The 24232-nt window shown below is 43.2% G+C and overlaps 1 protein-coding gene across 3 annotated transcripts in view; it reads left to right on the top strand.

Annotated features, from left to right (window-relative positions):
• Positions 1-24232, top strand: part of LOC126161296 (clusterin-associated protein 1) — a 161791-nt gene that overhangs the window by 84539 nt on the left and 53020 nt on the right. For all 3 annotated transcript variants that reach the window (XM_049917039.1, XM_049917038.1, XM_049917037.1), the window contains exon 6: positions 2559-2709. In XM_049917039.1, the coding sequence (XP_049772996.1) occupies positions 2559-2709 (151 nt within the window). The remainder of the gene's footprint in view (positions 1-2558; positions 2710-24232) is intronic.

The raw sequence follows: 24232 nt of genomic DNA, 5'->3' as shown, positions 1-24232 counted from the left end.
CTTCACTGATCCAGCTTTCGGATTTGGACTTGGAGGTTACAACTCAGTGTTGTTTGGTGGAGATGCTGGGTACTTCAAAACTTTTATACCACAGTGGCTCCAGTTAACCAAAGTAAAAGCCCTTGACTACTTGGGCAGGAGCCAGAATTCATACATTCGGGGCACCAATTGATTCCAAGCCAGCACATCAGGCAGCAATCAAGTGTTTTCCATTGATGCTGGTGAACCCAATGAAATGGCTGAAAGGATTCGACCGAGTTGCCAAATACAATACAACAACACTCCTGGAGTAGAATATAAACTACCAGTTATACAGTTTCTAGGTTTCACTAGTAATCTTGTTAATTTTTATACAGTTTGATAAAGTCATGAAAACCTTACTGTTCTTAGTTCAGGTGTATACAAACAACTTTTTTTTTTTTTTTTTTTTTTTTTGTTGAAAGAAATTTGTATTCCATCTTATTAGCTTTTTGCAGTGCTGTGTGGATGTAAAATTAATTGGAAATGCTTCATAACACTGCTACCCATGGTCGTGTGATGTCCATCTACTTACGAAATTCCAAACAGAAATGCAATGAAAGGTGTACGAGCAGAGTAAACACCAAGTGTGCATTTCTTACATCATCATAGCTGCACATGCTCATGCGCCTGTCTTCTGGCACTCTCTGGCAATTGCTCAAATGAACCTCTTTCTAACAGGTCAGGGGAAAATTTGTGAATGGTTTAAGAAGCATTGCTTTCAAAGCAAATTTCCTTTTACACAAGATGAATTATGTTACATATGAGACGGTGAAATGAATTTCTTAGATCATAGAGTCTTTGACTCTCATTCAAACCATAACACTTTGAGGACCAGCCACATAGAAAAATTTTGGGCCCAGAAGACCAGCCATTGATGCTTATTTCAAACTTTACCAGCACTTTTGTGTTTGTTAGATCTTAAAGGGGTGACAGATGCTAAAAAAGACCAATATTGTGTATGAAACCATAACTTTTCTTGTAGCTATACTATATGTATATTAATTTAAACTGTGAACTTTTCCTATTTGTGTGTTTGTGCTACTTATCCATTATATTAGTATTGGCTGACTACATCAAGTGTCTTATGCTCTGAACATCTGCTGTCATTGGCTGGTGAGATAATGTAACATGAGCTACAATTGGTTACAGAAACACATCACCTTCTTGATTTCAGTGCTTTGGAAACTAACGTGCTGTGTTTGGTGGAATTCGTATTTATACAGGGTGTTTATAAATGAATATCAGGGTTTTAATGCTTTATAATGTTTATTTTATTAAACTCACAGTTAATCAGGAAATTTGTGAAAAATCTCTGAATTTTTTTTCCTTTTCCACATATACACCATGTCATAATTTGCTTTTAGTGTAATTTAAATTGCCTTAAACTGAAATTGTACAACTGTACTAAAAATAAACAAAGGAGTTGACAACTGCAGGCAATTATGGATCATGATACCTTTTGAGGGTTACTAATTATTATGTATTAACTAAATTACCTTCTTATGAATTATATGTTAGTGCTTTATGCTGATGCTTAGTCTCTTTTTGAGGGTTCCTAATTATTATGTATTAACTAAATTATCTTCTTATGAATTATATGCTTAGTGCTCTATGCTGATGCTTACTCACCATGCCAGTTGTTTGTTAGATTGACAAAGAGGATTTGCAAACCCAGAAACCGTGTATTCAGGTAAGTTTTAGAAAAGGTGGCTGGTAAAATAAATTTTTTAATTATTACTCAGTACATGGAAATCTCCATTTTCCTGCTCTATGTCATAGGCAATTACCAAAAAGTTTTAGATTTCCTTATTCCTTTTATGTGTTGCAGCAAACGATCAGATGTTACAGACCAAATTTGCTTTATTACGTCACGTTTTATTTGATGTTGTGTCCAGCCCCTGCAAGTTCCCCAGGCCATCTTATTTCTGGACCTTCACTCTGCAATGTTAATTTCACATTAATCATTGTTTTGTGAAGGCTGGCTCTTCTCTTCTTTAGGGAGTGTGGTCTAGAGAGATGTAAAAACTGTATCCTGATTTTTGACAGAGAAGGGTTGCCATGATTTATTGATTGTTGAATCCTAGAAATGCAATGGCTTTGTCATCACCATCATAGTCTGTGATGTGTCTTTAGCAACAGGCTGTGATTCACAGTACCCTATTTATTAGGTTGTCTCAGTCTTGTAGGCTGCTTGTATTTTGTGCACTGTTTCTCCACTGTTCTGACAATTTTATGTAACTGTGGAGTACTGATTAGTGGAGGATAATAACCTTTATACTGCCAAGAATCATATAATGCGGTGGCTAAGTAGCAATGCGGGAGAAGTCTATTTCTCTGTGATAATTGTCAGCAGTGGCTGATAAGTGTACCTCTCATATCTTGTGGATTTATTTAATGTCTCCTGCCTGATCATTCCTCTTGTGAATGACAAGATTTCCGCTATGGGGTGACATTTATCAGCTACTTATATTGCTTGCTACCGTGTTTGTTCTTTTCTTATCCGACTGTTACCAACATTACTGTTCTGTTCACTACAGACCTGCTTTCATGGAGGAGTTTGAACACTTAGAGGCAGTGCTGCGCGACCTCTATACAGACTATGTGGTACGGTTTCGCAGCTTAGCCTATTTGGAACAGCAACAAGAAGACACTGAGCTTGCAGAACAGGAACGCATGGAAGAGCAACAGGTACAAATGTGTAGATAAAAAATGTGTCTGTTGAAGAGCTGCATACACTGGCAACATCCAATGTTCTGTTCATAGCACATTAAGAAAAATGGTTAAAGAAATTTATGAACTTGTCACAATTCATGTCACTAGAATTCACCCTCCTGACTGTGAACTCTTTTACGAAGTCTTTGTAAAATTTCTTTGTAGTAATATTGGTTAACTGTTTGTCCAGGAGGCACCCACTCTTTATGAACAATTCCCTAGGAATCAATGACGCACACAAGCATGAATTTCACTTTTGACTTTGACACGTGAGCTTTTTTTTAGCCTGGGTGATCCCTTTGGGCACCATTGCGAACTTTGGCATTTTGTCTCTGGATCACACTGAAAAAACCAACTTTCATCATCGGTGATAACACGGCTCAGCAATTCTGCGTTGATTTCCGTTTGCAATAACAGATCGGCTGCCACATTTTTCCGTGTTTCTTGCTGTTGTGGTGTGAGATTTTTGGGGACCATTTTTGCACAAATCTTTCTCATACCAACATCTTTAGTTATTATTAGCCAAACCGTTTCTCGATTGATGTTCAGTTCTTCTGCAATCATTTTCATGGATAATCTTCGATCAGATCGTACGAGTTCACACGCCCTGGCCAAGTTGACATCCGTCTATAAGGTTGATGGTCTTAGTCTTAGTCTTCAACATTTGTTCTGCCTTCACTAAACATTTTATACAAATGAAAAACTTGAGCTCGTGACATAACCTCCTCTCCAAAAGTCTTCTGAAGCTTACCGTAAGTTGTCATCACATTTTCACCCAGTTTAATGCAAAAAGAAATGGCATGCCGTTGTGCAATATTATGCGGTTCCATTTCCATGACGAGAGACACAAACACGTGTTAACTTATTACTGCACAACTCACGACTGAGCAGTTGCATCGATGTGCTGCTTGGACTAGAAGCAGCTTATAGACCAAGGTCAAAAATATTGTGCCTATGCAACCCTGCAGGGTTGCCACATCTTGCAAAGAAAATCAGTCTCATTACTTTATTGTCGCACCTTGTATGTCCAGTTCTGTGTCATTCAGCTACGGTAGACTATTTGTGTATTCTAAGATTGAAATGAAAGTAATCAAATTAGCAGAAAATATGGTGCTTTGGAAGAGTTGCTGTTTCTGCTCTTGAGCTAAATACTTTAGTTGTAGTTTATCTGCCACATGTTCCTTAATGTTGAAATGAGTACACCAATTTTATCCCAGAATCACATTTATCTGTGTGCTATGAGAACTAAGCAAAGTCCAGGATGGAATAACAACAATATTGTGAAAAGGGTAGACTGCTACTCGCCATATAAAGGAGACATTGAGTTGCAGACAGGCACAATCAGAAGACTGCTATACATTTTGGCTTTTGGCCAAGAGGGCTTTCTTCTGAAGTAGAAAACAGACACTTATTCACACAAGCACAACTCACACACACATTACCACTGTCCTTGGCCTTGAGGCCAGGCAGTCTGGCCTCAGCAGCCAGACATTCTTTAGTTTTGAATTTATCAGTCGTACATGAACTGCAGATGACCAAGACAGAGAAGTGATTCTTGGCATTGTAGCTCTCAGGAGCACCCTGGGAAGCCCTTTGTGTGAGGCACCCCTGTGCATTTATGAGTCGCAGCCCATGATTTGTGCATGTGCAACTCTGGGCCATATAGTAGTGTAGTTTGCATACTTGTGGTCAGATTTCAGGGCATACAGTTTCCGCTGCTGATAAGTTTGCAGTTTTGATAATACCGAGTATATACACTATGTGATCAAAAGTATCCTGATACCCCCAAAAACAAATGTTTTTCATATTAGGTGTATTGTGCTGCCACCTACTGCCATACAGTTTCCGCTGCTGATAAGCTTGTGGTTTTGATAATACCGAGCATATACACTGTGTGATCAAACGTATCCTGACACCCCGAAAAACATATGTTTTTCATATTAGGTGCAGTGTGCTGCCACCTGCTGCCAGGTACTCCATATCAGCGACCTCAGTAGTCATTAGACGTAGTGAAAGAGCAGAATGGGCTGCTCCGTGGAACTCACAGACTTTGAATGTGGTCAGGTGATTGGATGTCACTTATGACGTATGTCTGTATGTAAGATTTTCACACTCCTAAACATCCCTAGGTCCACTGTTTCTGATGTGATAGTGAAGCGGAAACGTGAAGGGACATGTACAGCACAAAAGCGTACAGGCCGACCTCTTCTGTTGACAGATAGAGATAGCCAACAGTTGAAGATGGTCACAATGTGTAATATGCAGACATTTATCCAGACCACCTCACAGGAATTCCAAACTGCATCAGGATCCACTGCAGGTACTATGACAGCTAGGCGGAAGGTGAGAAAACTCAGATTCATGGTCAAGCGGATGCTCGTAATCCACACATCATGCCAGTAAATGCCAAACGGCAAATCACTTGGTGTAAGGAATGTAAACATTGGACAATTGAACAGGTGATAAATGTTGTATGGAGTGATGAATCATGGTACACAATGACAGGGTATGGGATGCCCAGTGAATGTCATCTGCCAGCATGTGTAGTGCCAACAGTAAAATTCAGAGGCGGTGATGTTATGGTGTGATCGTGTTTTTCATGGAGGGGTTTGCACCCCTTGTTGTTTTGCGTGGAACTATCAAATCACAGGCCTACATAGATGTTTTAAGCACCTTCTTGCATCCCACTGTTGAAGAGCAATTCAGGGAGGGCGACTGCATCTTTTAACATGATCGAGCATCTGTTCATAATGCACAGCCTGTGGTGGTGTGGTTACATGACAATAATATCCCTGTAATGGACTGGCCTGCACAGAATCCTGTAGAAAATCTTTGGGATGTTTTGGTTTGCCGACTTCATGCCAGACCTCACTGACCGACATTGATACCTCTTCTCATTGTAGCACTCCATGAAGAACGGGCTGCCATTTCCCAAGAAACCTTCCAGCACCTGACTGAATGTATGCCTGCGAGAGTGGAAGCTATCATCAAAGCTAAGGGTGGAACAACACCATACTGAATTCGAGCATTACTGATGAAGGGCACCACAAACTTGTAAGTCATTTTCAGCCAGATGTTTGGACACTTTTGTTCACTTAGCATATAACCGTGGCTGTCTTCAGTTGTGCTGCCATTCTTGATTGGGTTGCTGCACAGGCAACTGCTTTGAATGACTCAGAGAGATGGGTCATTTTGAGCATGTTCGGCGTTCATGTGCTACTGTTTACACAATGATTGATAATACTAAAATCAGTACTAGGGCCCAGGAGAAAAATAAGGTGAAAAGCTTTGCTTCCCATGCTGTCCTGGATGGTCCTTGTGTTTTTCCATTTAGTATTTTGAATTTTTCCTTATAAAGGATTATAAATTTAGCCATAGTGTGGGGTAGCTTAACATGGCTATTGTTCGCTGAGAAGCTATTGAGAGTATTGGTGGCATTGAAAGTCTTAAGAATATAAGAATAATAATCTTTATTAGCCATTCAGTATTTTCTTATACAATGGGCTTTGTCCATAAGCTCAATTACAGTATAAAGATGGTTATATTCTCATAACAGTGTATATGGAGACATCATAATTTACCACATTTTAATGTTGGTGAAGTTTTTAATGAGGTTTCTGGTACATATTATTTTTGTTGTATGATGCCTTTTGTACTGAGGCTTGCAGAGGCAAGTTTGGGGTACATAGTTTTGAATGTATCAGTCTTACATGACCTGCAGGTGACCAAGGCTTCAGCAAATATTGTTCTGTATTGTAGTGTTATTGGACCACATACCTACAATAGCGTTTTGTGCCTTAGATAACACAAGTGAGTTTAGGTATTAGGTAATGGATACAGAAAGATAAAGCTAAAATAATAAATATATGATAATACATATAACATTCATACAGTCATATTATAAAACTAATTTAATTTATAATACTAAATTAGGAAGCTATACAATACACTCTGCACATATGACTCTCATGCCTTAAACTGAAAGTTTGACAGATAGTCGTACATACACAGCAGTAGCTGTCAGCTGTGGATGTTACACCCATCCCCCCCAAACCAAGAACTTAAATGTGCTCTCTTCCACTGAATCTGAAACTGAGCCACTGTGACTCACTTTATCTGTTGGGAAACATGCTGAGTCTCATGTCAAGGAGAGGCAGAAACCAAAGGGTAGTTGTCTATTAATCATCAGCAATTCAGACATATGGTGAATAATGAGACCCCCCCCCCCCCCTAGATAAATGGCAGCAATGGATGGAAAGGAATTCCATGTGCACTCAGGCACTCAGTGCATGTGACTGGCAGCCTCATTCAGCTTGTTGAAGAGACTATTCTGGCAGCTATTGAGAGGTCAGGATGCAACCAACTGCAAGATTTGGCACACTTTGGAGCAAACTGTGCCTGTTGTCTGGGATCAAAGGTCATATTTGGATCATTCCAGCAACTAGCAGAGGAATACAAGCCTTGCTCACAGAGTTCAAACAAAGCTCACAATTTGCAGCATTGTTCCCAGAAGTGATTGTGACCCTCTTGATTCTGAGTCAACTGGAAGGCTCGAATCAGAGACTGATAATGTTCCACGATGAACTAGGCTGCGACTTCCTGGACTTGCAACATTGGGTTGAGAACTTGAGGGTCCCCCTAGGTGGGTTAGGTGTTTACTACACATCAGAGGCTGCTACTCAGGTAGCTGACTGTGTGTAGTGTGCACAAAAAGATTTCGTGATCCAGGTGATTATCCATCCAGTCCACATAATGATAACAATAGGAGGCCCGGAAGGATCAGTGTAATATCCAAAGAACTGTCCCGCACAGGTTAAAGTATTAAAAATCCATGCAGTTAACTGCTGAAATATTCACAACAAAGTGCTTGAGCTTGAAGCATTCGTAAAAAGCAGTGAACAGAAATCTGATTAAAAATTAAAGTTGACAGTATTGAGATTTTTGGGGAAAATTTAAGTATATATTTAACAATAGGCAAATGGGAAAAAGAGATAGTGTATTTGTCATAGAAGACAAGTAACTCAAATCTACTGAGACAGAAATTGAAGCAGCGTGCAAGATTGTTTGGACAAGACTGAGTATTACGAGCGGGCATAAAATTATAGAGAGATTTTTCTATCGACCACCAGACTCGACTCTTGATGTGATTGAAAGCCTCAGTTCACTAGTGCAGAAATTCCCAATCACAGTGCATTTATTGGAGGAGATGTTAACCGTCCAATAATCAATTGGGATAATTGCAGTTTTGTAAGTGGTAGGCATGAAAAGATATCCTGTGAAATATTACTATATGCCTTCCCTGAAAACCACCGAGAACAGACGGTTTGGAATGCCACTCATGATGGAAATGTGTTGTATCTAATGGCAACAAAGAGACCTTACCTTTTCTTATGATGTACTCATCAAAAACTGCTATCAGTGACCTATGAGGCAGTTGTAGCAGAAATGATTACCAAACTACAGAGAAAGATATATTAGTAAACTAGATGAAGAAGAGTAGTATTGTATGTCAGTGAGGAACCTGAAACTTTTAGATCAGGACTGGAGCACGTAGAGAAACTATGGCTCAAGTTGAAAGGAATAGTTATCCATGCACTGAAGAGATATGTATCTACTAGAACAGTTCATAAAAGTAGGGACCCAGCATGGTATACAGCCACCGTAAAGAAATTTCTAAAGAAAAAGAGACTGCCGAATAATAGGTGCAAAACAAAGCACAGGGCTACAGATGGAGAGATGTTGAATTAAATGCATTTGGTTGTCAACAGAGCAATTCACGAATTCTACAAAGACTGTCATAGCAGAATATTGTCGAAAGATATTTCACAAAACCTAAAGAAATACCGATAGTATGTAAAGGCTGTTAGTGGTACCAAAGTTAGTGTCTCACAGATGAGACAAGAACTGAAATTGATGGACAGGGTGAGCAACAATCTGCAGCTGTTTGGTGATGATGCTGTGGTATAAGGGAAGGTGTTGTTGTTGAGAGACAGTAGGAGGGTACAAGGTGACTATTTTTAGTTGTTGTGATGAAAGGCAGCTAGCTCCTGAATGTTGAAAATGCAAGTTGGTGTGGATGAGCAAGACAAACAATCCCGTGATGTTCAAATACAATTCAGTCACTTTATAGGTATAATATGAAATGGAACGAGCACATAAGGATGGTAGCAGCAAAGGCGAGTGGTTGACTTTAGTTTATTGGGTGAATTTTTGGAAGGTGTGGTTCATCAGTAAAGGAGACCACATCTAGAACCTAGTGTGACCCATTTTTGATTACTGCTTGACTGTTTGGTATCGCCACCACCAGGTCAATTAAAGGGAGACATCGCTGGAACTCAGTAGTGTGCTGCTAAATTTGTTACCGGTAAGTTCGATCATCAGGTGAATGTTACTGATGTGCGTCGTGAATGCAAATGGGAATCACTGGAGGGAAGATGACATTCTTTTTGTGGAAGACTGTTGAGAAAATTTAGGGAACTGTCATTTGAAGCTGACTGCAAAATGATTCTACTGCTGCCAATATACACTTCGTGGAAGAACCATGAAGATGACATCAGGTAAATTAAGGCTCATATGTAGGCATATTGCCCATCAGTGTCCCCCCGCTCTCTTTGCAAGTGGAACAGGAAAGGAAATTACTAGTAGTGGTATGAGGTACACTCCACCATACACCATACAGTGACTTGTGAAGTTGGTTTATAGATGTAGCAAAGCAAAAACTAAAATGCTCAACTAACCACTTTAGAAAGGAAAACCCAGGATTATTGCCTCAATTTAATTCTCTTACTGAAAAGATGTGTGAAATAGTTATTACTATTAGGGGCTTTGAGAAACAGGTGAAATTGTTAAAACTGAACAAATGGAATCCTGATCAGATTCTATACCGCATTTGTGAATTAGTTAAATCCTACCGAAGATCCCTTGAACACAAAACTGTGCCCAGCAGTTGGAAGAAAGGGCAGCAGAAGTTATCCACAGAACTACTGTTCAGTATCGACACCCATTTCTTGTAGAATCTTAGAGTATATTCTGATGTTAAACATAATGAGGTATGTCAAACAGAATGCAGGGCCATTTTTACCATAAGGCAAAACTAGGTGGCAAAATTTTAGGAGCTTTTTTTTTTTAAAAAAAAAAAAAGATCATATAGCAAAACCATTGAGCAAATAAGCAGAAACAATGGAAAAAAAGAGGAAAAATTGCAACACTGAATTGTTTTCAAAAACATATGGAACAGTTACTTAATCAATCTTCACTTACTTTGACAAAAGTAAACACATTGTTTCTATCTACTTCAAAACTAAAGCAGCTACTACTGAGTACAAAACAAAAACGAATGTGAATCAAGTCATCTCTGTCAAGTGCCGGAGTGGGGCACGTGCACTGGCTCGCGATTATGTTGCGACCTGATATCGTACCCCCCCTCAGTCCCTCAATTTGTCTGTGTCTCTGCAGATCATTTGTCAAGTGCCAGTTGTACTGAGTGGTTCTATCGATGTTTTTAATTCTACTGTTGTTTCCTGTGGATAATCGATCACATATTCACAAGTTAGGTTTTGTACTTCTCTTTCAGCATGTGTAAAAGGAGTAAAAGGTAAATCCAGTTCATCATATTCAGATATAAAAATGAGTTGGTGTCTGTCTGTAAGTCTGTCTCTGAGTATCTCAGACTCTCAGCATGTGACAAGAACTACGTTGTGTTTTCTTAAACACATTATCTGTATTGTTTAAAAATTGAGCACAAAAAATAAGAAACTGGGGATGTTTGTTGTCTTCATTCAGTTCTAACTGAATTGAGGACAAAGCATGAGAATTGAGGACTTTCCTCAGAAAATGAGGACATCTTGTCATCTTAGTTTAATGATGAAAAGTATAATTAGAGATTTTCAATGAAAAGTATAATTAGAGATTTTCAATGAAAAGTGTAATTAGAGATTTTGATTGTTGTGCTGCTGGTTGTTGATGGTGGTGGTTGAGGGAAGGGGGAGGCATCATTTTCAGTTCTCTCCTAGGGTGGCAAAACTCTTAGCAATGCCCCTGTTTGGTGACTTCCTCCATGCCAACTAGAACAGATTCCAAAACATACATCACATGAAGCCCTCTTGCAATTTTTTCAATGACATAGCGAAAGACACAGATCGTGGTAGTCGTGTGTTTGCAGTATGCCTTGATTTCCATAAATCATTTGACTTAGTGCCATATCTACACTTATTATCAAAATTCCAATCGTATGGGGTATCAAGTGAAATTTATGAACGGATCGAGATTTCTCGGCAGGGAGGATACATTAAGATATATCAGAAGGACAGCTATCGACACATGTAGAAGTAACTTTAGGGGTGCGTCCGTGGAAAGTGTAGTTGCAACCCTCGATATTAATGCTGTAAGTTAATGACCTTGTGGACAATAGTAATAGCTACCTGAGAGTTTTCACAGACAATGCAGTTATCTGTAATAAAGCAGCTTCTGAAAGCAGCTGCACAAATATTCAGTCAGATTTTGATAAGGTGTCAAAGTGGTGCAAAGAATTAAATATTCAGAAAAGCAAAATTGGGCACTTCAGGAAAGGAGGCGAGGGGAGGGGGGGCAAGAAAGGTAGTTTCCTGTGACTGTAATATCAGTGAATCACAGTTGGAATTAGTCCATTGACACAAATACCTGGGTATAACACTTTGTAGGGACCTGAAATGGAATCGTGACATAGTCTCTGTCAGACTGCGGTTCATTGATAGAATACTAGGGAATCTCAGCCAGTCTACAAAGGTGTCTGCATACTAAACATTTATGCAATCCATCCTAGAATATTGTAGAATATTGCTCAATTATGTAGAACGCATACCAGATAGAACTAACAGGTAGTATTGAGTGGATACAGAGAAGGGCAGCAATGGTCACAGGTTTGTTCAACCCATGGGAGAGTATCATGAAAGTCCTGAAAGAACTAAACTAGCAGATGCTTGAAGACAAATGCAAATGCAAACTATCCCATGAAAACATACTTTGAAAGTTACATAACCAACTTTAAATGACGAATCTAGAAATATTTTATATATCTTATTCCTGTGGGCATTGTGAGGATGAGATTTGATGAACTACAGCACAAACAAGGTTGTTGTTGTTGTGGTCTTCAGTCCTGAGACTGGTTTGATGCAGCTCTCCATGCTACTCTATCCTGTGCAAGCTTCTTCATCTCCCAGTATCTACTGCAACCTACATCCTTCTGAATCTGCTTATTGTATTCATCTCTTGGTCTCCCTCTACGATTTTTACCCTCCACACTGCCCTCCAATGCTAAATTTGTGATCCCTTGATGCCTCAAAACATGTCCTACCAACCGATCCCTTCTTCTAGTCAAGTTGTGCCACAAACTTCTCTTCTCCCCAATCCTATTCAATACCTCCTCATTAGTTACGTGATCTACCCACCTTATCTTCAGCATTCTTCTGTAGCACCACATTTCGAAAGCTTCTATTCTCTTCTTGTCCAAACTAGTTATCGTCCATGTTTCACTTCCATACATGGCTACACTCCATACAAATACTTTCAGAAACGACTTCCTGACACTTAAATCTATACTCGATGTTAACAAATTCCTCTTCTTGAGAAACGCTTTCCTTGCCATTGCCAGTCTACATTTTATATCCTCTCTACTTCGACCATCATCGGTTATTTTACTCCCTAAATAGCAAAACTCCTTTACTACTTTAAGTGTCTCATTTCCTAATCTAATTCCCTCAGCATCACCCGACTTAATTTGACTACATTCCATTATCCTCGTTTTGCTTTTGTTGATGTTCATCTTATATCCTCCTTTCAAGACACTGTCCATTCCGTTCAACTGCTCTTCCAAGTCCTTTGCTGTCTCTGACAGAATTACAATGTCATCGGCGAACCTCAAAGTTTTTACTTCTTCTCCATGAATTTTAATACCTACTCCGAATTTTTCTTTTGTTTCCTTTACTGCTTGCTCAATATACAGATTGAATAACATCGGGGAGAGGCTACAACCCTGTCTTACTCCTTTCCCAACCACTGCTTCCCTTTCATGTCCCTCGACTCTTATAACTGCCATCTGGTTTCTGTACAAACTGTAAATAGCCTTTCGCTCCCTGTATTTTACCCCTGCCACCTTCAGAATTTGAAAGAGAGTATTCCAGTTAACATTGTCAAAAGCTTTCTCTAAGTCTACAAATGCTAGATACGTAGGTTTGCCTTTTCTTAATCTTTCTTCTAAGATAAGTCGTAAGGTCAGTATTGCCTCACGTGTTCCAACATTTCTACAGAATCCAAACTGATCTTCCCCGAGGTCGGCTTCTACCAGTTTTTCCATTCGTCTGTAAAGAATTCGCGTTAGTATTTTCCAGCTGTGACTTATTAAACTGATAGTTCGGTAATTTTCACATCTGCCAACACCTGCTTTCTTTGGGATTGGAATTATTATATTCTTCTTGAAGTCTGAGGGTATTTCGCCTGTCTCATACATCGTGCTCACCAGATGGTAGAGTTTTGTCATGACTGGCTCTCCCGAGGCCATCAGTAGTTCAAATGGAATGTTGTCTACTCCCGGGGCCTTGTTTCGACTCAGGTCTTTCAGTGCTCTGTCAAACTCTTCACGCAGTATCTTATCTCCCATTTCGTCTTCATCTACATCCTCTTCCATTTCCATAATATTGTCCTCAAGTACATCGCCCTTGTATAAACCCTCTATATACTCCTTCCACCTTTCTGCCTTCCCTTCTTTGCTTAGAACTGGGTTGCCATCTGAGCTCTTGATATTCATACAAGTGGTTCTCTTCTCTCCAAAGGTCTCTTTAATTTTCCTGTAGGCCGTATCTATCTTACCCCTAGTGAGACAAGCCTCTACATCCTTACATTTGTCCTCTAGCCATCCCTGCTTAGCCATTTTGCACTTCCTGTCGATATCATTTTTGAGACGTCTGTATTCCTTTTTGCCTGCTTCATTTACTGCATTTTTGTATTTTCTCCTTTCATCAATTAAATTCAATATTTCTTCTGTTACCCAAGGATTTCTATTAGCCCTCGTCTTTTTACCTAGTTGATCCTCTGCTGCCTTCACTACTTCATCCCTCAGAGCTACCCATTCTTCTTCTACTGTATTTCTTTCCCCCATTCCTGTCAATTGTTCCCTTATGCTCTCCCTGAAACTCTCTACAACCTCTGGTTCTTTCAGTTTATCCAGGTCCCATCTCCTTAAATTCCCACCTTTTTGCAGTTTCTTCAGTTTCAATCTGCAGTTCATAACCAATAGATTGTGGTCAGAATCCACGTCTGCCCCAGGAAATGTCTTACAATTTAAAACCTGGTTCCTAAATCTCTGTCTTACCATTATATAATCTATCTGATACCTACTAGTATCTCCAGGATTCTTCCAGGTATACAACCTTCTTTTATGATTCTTGAACCAAGTGTTGGCTATGATTAAGTTATGCTCTGTGCAAAATTCTACAAGGCGGCTTCCTCTTTCATTCCTTCCCCCTAATCCATATTCACCTACTATGTTTCCTTCTCTCCCTTTTCCTACTGACGAATTCCAGTCACCCATGACTATTAAATTTTCGTCTCCTTTCACTACCTGAATAATTTCTTTTATCTCGTCATACATTTCATTTATTTCTTCATCATCTGCAGAGGTAGTTGGCATATAAACTTGTACTACTGTAGTAGGCATGGGCTTTGTGTCTATCTTGGCGACAATAATGCGTTCACTATGCTGTTTGTAGTAGCTAACCCGCACTCCTATTTTTTTATTCATTATTAAACCTACTCCTGCATTACCCTTATTTGATTTTGTATTTATAACCCTGTAATCACCTGACCAAAAGTCTTGTTCCTCCTGCCACCGAACTTCACTAATTCCCACTATATCTAACTTTAACCTATCCATTTCCCTTTTTAAATTTTCTAACCTACCTGCCCGATTAAGGGATCTGACATTCCACGCTCCGATCCGTAGAACGCCAGTTTTCTTTCTCCTGATAACGACGTCCTCCTGAGTAGTCCCCGCCCGGAGATCCGAATGGGGGACTATTTTACCTCCGGAATATTTTACCCAAGAGGACGCCATCATCATTTAATCATACAGTAGAGCTGCATGTCCTCGGGAAAAATTACGGCTGTAGTTTCCCCTTGCTTTCAGCCGTTCGCAGTACCAGCACAGCAAGGCCGTTTTGGTTAATGTTACAAGGCCAGATCAGTCAATCATCCAGACTGTTGCCCCTGCAACTACTGAAAAGGCTGCTGCCCCTCTTCAGGAACCACATGTTTGTCTGGCCTCTCAACAGATACCCCTCCGTTGTGGTTGCACCTATGGTACGGCCATCTGTATCGCTGAGGCACGCAAGCCTCCCCACCAGCGGCAAGGTCCATGGTTCATGGGGGGACAAACAAGGTGTTTAAGCAATAATTTGTCCCATGCTACATACATCAATGAATGAAAAGGGGAAAATTGCAAAATTAGAAGGTGAAATTGCTAGCAGAAACTAATTGCATTTAGGAGGTGAAATTCTTAATAAAAATACAAGAAACTACCCTAACTTTCACAACTATTAGTTCCTAGCTTGTGTTGGAAAGAGGGATAGGTTAAAACAGAAAAGTAGATCAAACACACACCAGGGAGAGAAGGAGCAGCAGCAGAAGCAGCATGAGCAGATACAGGCATTGCTAAACAAGCATTCAGGTGATGGGCTGTGCACTGGCTGTGAAACTCTCTTCCCCGCAACTGAGGGTGTTTGCTGGTTTTGTTGACCCTGCAGAAAGACGAGATAATTATGTGCACCAGTTCTTGCTGCACTGTATTGTCAGTCTAATTGACAGAACTGTCTTATTATTGTCCAGAAATGCTGGGTTACATGGAGTTGGGAAAGATTTGAAGCCCTTCCCTGGGCCTGGCGAAATTTGTTGGTAGCTTATGCAGTAGTGTGTTGTTTTAAGTGTCCCAAATGTGCTAACTCATATGCAGATTCGCTAGTTTGGGATGTGATTGTCTCATTAACATCTGATCCTTAAGTCCAAACTGTGGTGTTGACCTTGTAGTGTGTTGTTTTAAGTGTCCCAAATGTGCTAACTCATATGCAGATTCGCTAGTTTGGGATGTGATTGTTTCATTAACATCTGATCCTTAAGTCCAAACTGTGGTGTTGACCTTGTCCAACCTTTTTTTAGCCTATATTGCCTCGGTTGTGGCACTTCACAAGCTTACGGTGGTGGCAGCGTTTGTTGATGCAGTTGACGATTCCGGTACAGTGACATCACCGAGCTGACTTTTCACCTGCGTCGAACTCAGTAGGTTCGAGACGATCGTGCCATCGTAATTCCTGACCGTGGCATTTTTAGAGTTCTCGACATTGCTCTCCTTCTGGACATTTGGCCACCATTTGTGACAGTTGGCAAGTTGGACTCTGGGGCAGGCTGCGAAGTGACCCTCTTTCGTGTATCACCCTTCTGTATTTTGCGTACATTGCTAGTGGATGGACAACCAGTTGAATGTCAAGTAGACAGGGGAATGGTGTTCAGCTTCATTAATGTAGATATGTGTGACTCGTGGGCTGCCCAGCATTGCAACAGCTGCCACTTCAAGTTGTTTCTTATAGTAAACAGTTTATTCCTTCAGGGGAGGGGAGAGGGGATACTTTGGGGGAGGGGCACAATTTTTCTTCTCTGCTTGTTATTTTTCATTTAAATCTGTTTTACAATGTACCTCACACTGTCTTCCTTTCAGTTAAATCTAGGAATTCTTCATTTCCCCACAAAGATAATAACCTCCTTTAGTTTGAATATTCTGTAGTGCATACCCACTACTCTTTCAAAAGAAAAATGTTGGTGCAATTTCTTTAATAATACATATCCTTTGTTATCTTGTTCTTAATTATGTATGCTCCCTATCTATTTAGTCTATGTTAGTTTTAAATTCTCATTTCATTGAGTTTGTTTCATTTTGTACCACGTGTAATGCATAACGTAATCATGAAATTTGTGGAGACCCTCTACTTAGATTACTTTAGTTTTGTTAAGAGTTATTGAGTACTGTTTCCCCTTTCATCAGTCTACAGGTAACTACATTATTGTTGCTATACCCCTAAGTACAGATATGAAGACAAGTTAACAAGGTTATTCTACTTTTTGACTTTACATTCACTGTGTATATGTTGTCTCTTTCTTCTAAATGATATAATCATATTTATGCTTCATAATTTTACTAAACAACCACATATAGGTTTCTTACATTTCTTTTGCAAATAGTTGGTTCTATCACATTCAAGGAACTACATGATGCGAGGTAATCATAACCTATTATTGCTAACTGCAACTCTTAGACATCTGTTGTGCCAAGCATGTCCAGAAACATCTCTGTCATAAATCAGCACTATGCAGGTGAGTCTCTTTATACTCATTCAGTTTGGAGAGATCTTTACAAATGGGAACCAATTACATTACCATTTCTTATCTCCATAAGAACAGCTTCTACCGTCTTCTGTGAGAAGTCGCCTCTCAGTTGCCTACCATACTTATCATGCTAATGTCCTTCTTCCAGTCCTACTCTCCTAAACCTTCCCCGGTTACACCTAACCTTGGTGCAGGCCATCAGTTTCATCAGTTCACCTTCTCTTTCTCCCCCAAGGGGTTCGCCACTCTGGCGGGTTCGTGCTCGGCTATCACAGGGCCCCAGCCTTTTCAGCATTTTTTCTCTTCTGTGCTGCATGTCAATCCTCTTGTTATTCTTTTTCCCCTCCCTTGGGGAACATGTCTGGGGTGTTATTGGGAATGTTCTGCAGTTTCTGTCGCTGATATAACAACAGTTTCACCTTTGTTTTTTGCTCCCTTTTCCTTTATCCATTTCCCTTCTCCTCTCATTCCTCCACTTCGGTGTTTGAGGTTCCCCTTTTTCTTCTTCCTCCCTGTGTGCTCCTGAAGGCCGGCCTACGTGTCTGACGCGCAACAAGTGACTGAGTAATGTGTAATTCCCAGCCCCGGGTCGACAGGTAGGGTTTGCGTGTGCCCCCTGGTACAGACCGGGCCCAGGGAGGGGTTATTGCCTGGGCTGCAACCTTCCCAAACTGCCAATTGGTCCCTCTGTCAGGTGTTCGAGAGGTGTGAACAGTCACTTAAGGCAGCTGCGTGCCCTCGTGAAGGGGGCCCCCAGTTGGAAAGAGCGCACCGTCGGAGACACTGGCAATCGTGGGGCATTTTCGTGCAACGATTCGATCGTCTTCCCAATCGGCGTCTATGAAATGTAAATGTAATGAGGCTAATGATTCAAATATGCTTCCTGCTGCACCACGGTCTCACGTACTGAAGACGGGCAATCCTTCCCACAGTAAATACACTCCTGGAAATGGAAAAAAGAACACATTGACACCGGTGTGTCAGACCCACCATACTTGCTCCGGACACTGCGAGAGGGCTGTACAAGCAATGATCACACGCACGGCACAGCGGACACACCAGGAACTGCGGTGTTGGCCGTCGAATGGCGCTAGCTGCGCAGCATTTGTGCACCGCCGCCATCAGTGTCAGCCAGTTTCCCGTGGCATACGGAGCTCCATCGCAGTCTTTAACACTGGTAGCATGCCGCGACAGCGTGGACGTGAACCGTATGTGCAGTTGACGGACTTTGAGTGAGGGCGTATAGTGGGCATGCGGGAGGCCGGGTGGACGTACCGCCGAATTGCTCAACACGTGGGGCGTGAGGTCTCCACAGTACATCGATGTTGTCGCCAGTGGTCGGCAGAAGGTGCACGTGCCCGTCGACCTGGGACCAGACCGCAGCAACGCACGGATGCACGCCAAGACCGTAGGATCCTACGCAGTGCCGTAGGGCACCGCACCGCCACTTCCCAGCAAATTCGGGACACTGTTGCTCCTGGGGTATCGGCGAGGACCATTCGCAACCGTCTCCATGAAGCTGGGCTACGGTCCCGCACACCGTTAGGCCATCTTCCGCTCACGCCCCAACATCGTGCAGCCCGCCTCCAGTGGTGTCGCGACAGGCGTGAATGGAGGGCCGAATGGAGACATGTCATCTTCAGCGATGAGAGTCGCTTCTGCTTTGGTGCCAATGATGGTCGTATGCGTGTTCGGCGCCGTGCAGGTGAGCGCCACAATCAGGACTGCATACGACCGAGGCACACAGGGCCAACACCCGGCATCATGGTGTGGGGAGCGATCTCCTACACTGGCCGTACACCACTGGTGATCGTCGAGGGGACACTGAATAGTGCACGGTACATCCAAACCGTCATCGAACCCATCGTTCTACCATTCCTAGACCGGCAAGGGAACTTGCTGTTCCAACAGGACAATGCACGTCCGCATGTATCCCGTGCCACCCAACGTGCTCTAGAAGGTGTAAGTCAAGCAAGATCTCCGGATCTGTCCCCCATTGAGCATGTTTGGGACTGGATGAAGCGTCGTCTCACGCGGTCTGCACGTCCAGCACGAACGCTGGTCCAACTGAGGCGCCAGGTGGAAATGGCATGGCAAGCCGTTCCACAGGACTACATCCAGCATCTCTACGATCGTCTCCATGGGAGAATAGTAGCCTGCATTGCTGCGAAAGGTGGATATACACTGTACTAGTGCCGACATTGTGCATGCTCTGTTGCCTGTGTCTATGTGCCTGTGGTTCTGTCAGTGTGATAATGTGATGTATCTGACCCCAGGAATGTGTCAATAAAGTTTCCCCTTCCTGGGACAATGAATTCACGGTGTTCTTATTTCAATTTCCAGGAGTGTACGTCTGTTATTCAGAAAGGTGTCGGTGCAATTGCCAGCCGTGTGAAATCCTGCTATCTTTTACGGAATGGCACTTTGCTTTTGGAGACTACTTCTGATTCTCAAACACAACAACTGCTCGCTGCCTCGCTTCTCCACAGCTACCCTGTTCGTGTCGAGGCCCACAGAACTTCAAATTCCTCCCTCGGTGTAATTTACACCGGGCTGCTCGATGGTCTAACCGACACTGAAATCCAATATTACCTCTGCGATCAGGGTCTCGTTGCTGTCCATCGTGTAATAAAAATGGTAGATTCCTCCTCAGTTCCCACCAGCACTCTTTTTCTCACCTTCGATAGAGGGGTGCTGCCGTCCGAGGCCAAAGCGGGCTACGAAATTGTCACAGTCCGGCTGTACATTCCGAGCCCGATGCGCTGCTACCAGTGTCATCATTTCAACGTATTGTTGACACCCAGCCAAGTCTGTAATCTGTGATAGGGATGTGCACGAGGGTGATCGTCTGCCCCCTTCTCCCTGCTGTATCGACTGCAGTGGCGACTGTGCTGCCTCCGCTCGGGATTGTCCCGTGTATCTCGATGAGCAGGTGGTCCGAGAGGTCCGGGTAAAGGAAAAAGTGCCTTACCCAGTCGATCGCAAGTTACTGGCTAGTGGCAAACTCTGTACTCTCCCATCTGGCACCTACAGTTCTGTTCTGGTTACCCCTCGCTCCACGAAGGACGTGGCCACGCAGACGTGCGACCTCTGGTTCGCCTCTGAGGTCGTGAAATCGCACAGTGTCGAGGTAGCATCCAGCAGTGCAACAGTATGTCAAACTCTCATCTCGAGAGGCGAAGCCACCTGCTACACGACCGGTAGGCCGGAAAGGACAGAAGAAGTACTCCCGTGAAGACTTCCACTGTCCCTCCAGCCAAACAAGATGCAAGTCTTCCTCTAACCGGAAAGGCTCGAGGAAGTGCAGGCAAACGGTCTTCACCTTTGCCAACTCGAAGATCCTCTTCGACGGCCACCGTGTTGCCGGTGCGCACCACATACTGTTTTTCAGTGCCGGACTCCACAGACCGACCGCACGAGCGAGCCTATGCTTCTGTGGACCCTGTGGAGCAGGATCCTCCTGCTTCTGTGCCCTGTAGTAGTGACTCGTCACCGGCCATCACTCGGCAGCTGCCGAGGTGACAGCCCTACATCTCTTCCTCGTTGTGACTCTCTGCCAGTGGAACGTTCGTGGCTTTCAGTCCCACAAAGAGGATTTGTGGATGCTTTTAGCATATCAGCGTCCCCTCGTACTCTGCCTGTAGGAAACAAAATTGTGTCCTCACGATGGCTTTGAGCTTTCACATTTCTTACCAATTCGTTTTGACCTTCCCCCCTGAGGTCGGCAATCCGTCTCGTGGGGGTGTAGTGCCGCTCGTACGGGATGACATTCGTAGTCAACCCGTCTCCCCGATTACCCATCTTCGAGCTGTCGGAGTTGACTTTTTCCTTCCCCACCTGATTTTTTCCCTCTGTACCATTTACGTCCCTCCGTCATTCGATGTCACTAGGGCAGACTGCCTTCGGCTTATTGGGCAGCTACCTCCCCCATTTTTGCTCCTTGGTGACTTTAATGCACAGCTTCCCCTTTGGGATTCTCCCAGGACCTGTCAGAGAGTTGCCCTCTTGGCTGACCTTCTTAACCAACTCCTCACACACCTATTCCCATTTGGACCTATCATTCTGCACCGCACAGCTTGCCCGTCGTCATTTTGGAGACCTTCGAAGGACGAGATTTCGCCAGTTGTGATGACCAGGTGGAATTTCTCACAAACATTATCCTTACTGCTGCAGAACGTTCCATTCCTCGCAAGTTGTCTTTACCACATCGTGTCCGAGTCCATTGGTGGACTGAGGAATGCCACAACGCAATTCGTGCACGGCGATGTGCTCTCCACATTTTTAACCGTCATCCTTCGATGGCCAACTGCATTTATTATAAACAGATGTGTGGAAAGTGTCGTCAAATTCTTCGGGATAACAAAAGAGCTAGCGGGATTTGATTCACTAGTTTTTTTTAACAGTTCCACCCCTTCTTCTGTCGTGTGGGTCACCCTTCGAAGGCTCTCTGAGACCAGTATCCATTCCCCAATTACCAGCCTGACAGTAGCAGACGATGTCATCGTGGACCCTATTACTATCTCCAACACCTCGGGCCGCCATTTTGTGGAACTTTCGAGCTCTTCCCACTATCACCCTGCCGTCCTCTATCAGAAACGAGTGGAGGAGACTAGGGCAGTACCCTTCTCTTCTCTGAATCATGAGTGCTACACTGCCACCTTTACTGTGAGGGAGCTAGGTCATGCTCTCAGTTCATCCCGATCCCCCGCCCTAGGGCCAGACACCAGACACTATCCACATTCAGATGTTGCAGCAACTTTCTCTTGTGGGCAAGCACTTTGTGCTTAATACGTACAACCTCATCTGGGTGGAGGGCACATTGCCCGAATGCTGGCATGAAGCCACCATCATACACATACCTGAGGCCGGAAAGGACAAAAACCTTCCTTCTAGCACTGCCCCATCTGTCTTACCAGCTGCATTTGCAAGATGATAGAATGTACGATTCATGTCTGGCTGGTATGGTGGCTCGAGTCTCGCAATTTACTACTGGCGAATGCACAGTGTGGATTGTGAGCATGGCATTCTGCAGTTGACCATCTTGTTACTTTTTCCACCCGTGTCACGAATGCTTTTCTGCGGAAAGCCGAGATTGTGGCCGTGTTTTTCGATTTGGAAAAGGCCTACAACACCTGCTGGAGAACTGGTATCCTCCGTACTCTTTACACTTGGGGCTTCTGTGGCCGCCTGCCCTGTTTCCTTCAGGAATTTTTAAAAGACTCAGTTTTCAAGGTAAATGCAGGTTCTGCCTTGTCGGACACCTTTATTCAGGAAAATAGTGAGGCTCTGTGTTCCGTCCTGAGCATTGTCCCCTTTGCTGTCACCATTAACCGTATGATCTCCCACTGGGCATCCCAGGTTCCCTTTTTGTTGATGATTTTGCTGTCTATTGCAGTTCTTCACAGACCTGTCTCACTGAGCAGCGTCTTCAGCAGTGTCCCGATCGGCTTTACTCCTGGAGCATCGACAATGGCTTTTGCTTTTCCACTGACAAAACCGTCGGTATGAATTTCTGGCGATGCACCTGGTTTGTTCCACCATCTTTACATTTTCTGCCGGTTGCCCTTCCATTCGTTGAAACTACAAAATTCCTGGGCCTCATGCTCGATAGGAAACTCTCTCGGCCCTTCTGTGTGTCTTACCTGGCAGTCCGCTGTACGCAGTTCCTCAATGTCCTACATGTCCTCAGTGGCACTTCTTGGGGTGCCAATTGAACCACCCTTCTCCATTTGTACCAGTCCCTCATCTGTTCAAAACTCGACTACGGGTGCTTTGTTTATGCGTCGGCACATCCATCTCTCTTACGCTGTCTCAACACTATCTTCCATCGTGGCATCCGTTTGGCCATGGGGTGCCCTTTACATTAGCCCATTTGAGAGTCTGTATACTGAAGCTGCTGAACTACCATTGTCCTACTGCCATGACTTACTCCTCAGCAGGTATGTATGCTGTTTGTCTGGCCACCTATCCTATGCCTCCTTTTTTGATGATTCCTTGGATCGCTAGTATGAGGTGCATCCCTCTTCTCTGTTACCTCCTGGAGTCCACTTTTGGCACTTGCTATGGTGGCTTAACTTCACACTACCTGCAACTTTTCCCAGTGGGTGTGAACCATTCACCACATTGGCTTCGTGAAGCAGCCCATGTTAACATTGGCCTCCATTCGCTTCCTAAGGACACTACTCCAGCCTCGGTCCTTCACCTTCAGTTTCAGGACCTTCGCATGTAACTTCACGATAGTACCTTTGTATACACTGATGGCTCTCAGACTGACCATGGGGTCAGCAGTGCCTTTGTCGTTGGCACCCGTATCTTTTGATATTGTCTTCCGGCACACTGCTCAGTATTTTCATCTGAGCTTTTTGCCCTGAATCAGGCCACAGAGAACATCCAGCGACACAGCCTTTTTAATTGTGATCTCTGCTCAGACTCACTCAGTGCCCTTCAAAGTCTATGTGCACTGTACACTGTCCATCCCTTAGCTCAGTGGGTCCAGGAAAACTGTCACTTGCTCACTCTTGGTGGAGCCAGTGTGATGTTTCTGTGGGTTTCTGATCATGTCGGTCTGCCAGGAAATGAGGCTGCTGACACTGCTGCCAAGGCTGCAGTCCTCTTGCCTCAGCCCGTGAGTTCCTATATCCGTCCGACGATCTCTGTGTTTCCGTCTGTCAGGAGGTGGTGTCCCTTAGGAATTGCCAATGGTCCTCCCTTCACAGGAATTAAGTCCACCTTATTAAGCCTCTCCCAGTGGCTTGGGCAACCTCCTCTCGGTCCACCCACTGGGATGAGGTCATTTTAAGTAGGCTGCGTATTGGGAACTGCTATTTTAGTCATTGTCATTTGATAAGTAGCGCTACCTTACCACTTTGTACACATTTCGCCCAAGTTTTAACTGTCTGCCTCATCCTGATGGAATGCCAATTTTTTAACGCATTTACGTTCCCGCTTGGGTGTGCCATGTGAGTTATCGGTTGTTTTAGCAAATGACACATGGGCTGTCAACCGCGATTTACTTTTTATCTGCTAAAGCAATATGACGAAAGCCATTTAATGTTTGGTTTTGGACCTCCATTTCCGTATTGTGTCTAAATTAGCC

This window comes from Schistocerca cancellata, chromosome 2 (genome assembly GCF_023864275.1).
Source record: "Schistocerca cancellata isolate TAMUIC-IGC-003103 chromosome 2, iqSchCanc2.1, whole genome shotgun sequence".
Lineage (NCBI taxonomy): Eukaryota > Metazoa > Arthropoda > Insecta > Orthoptera > Acrididae > Schistocerca > Schistocerca cancellata.
The sequence above is the reverse complement of the archived record's forward strand: the minus strand, read 5'-3'. Positions and strand labels throughout refer to the sequence as shown.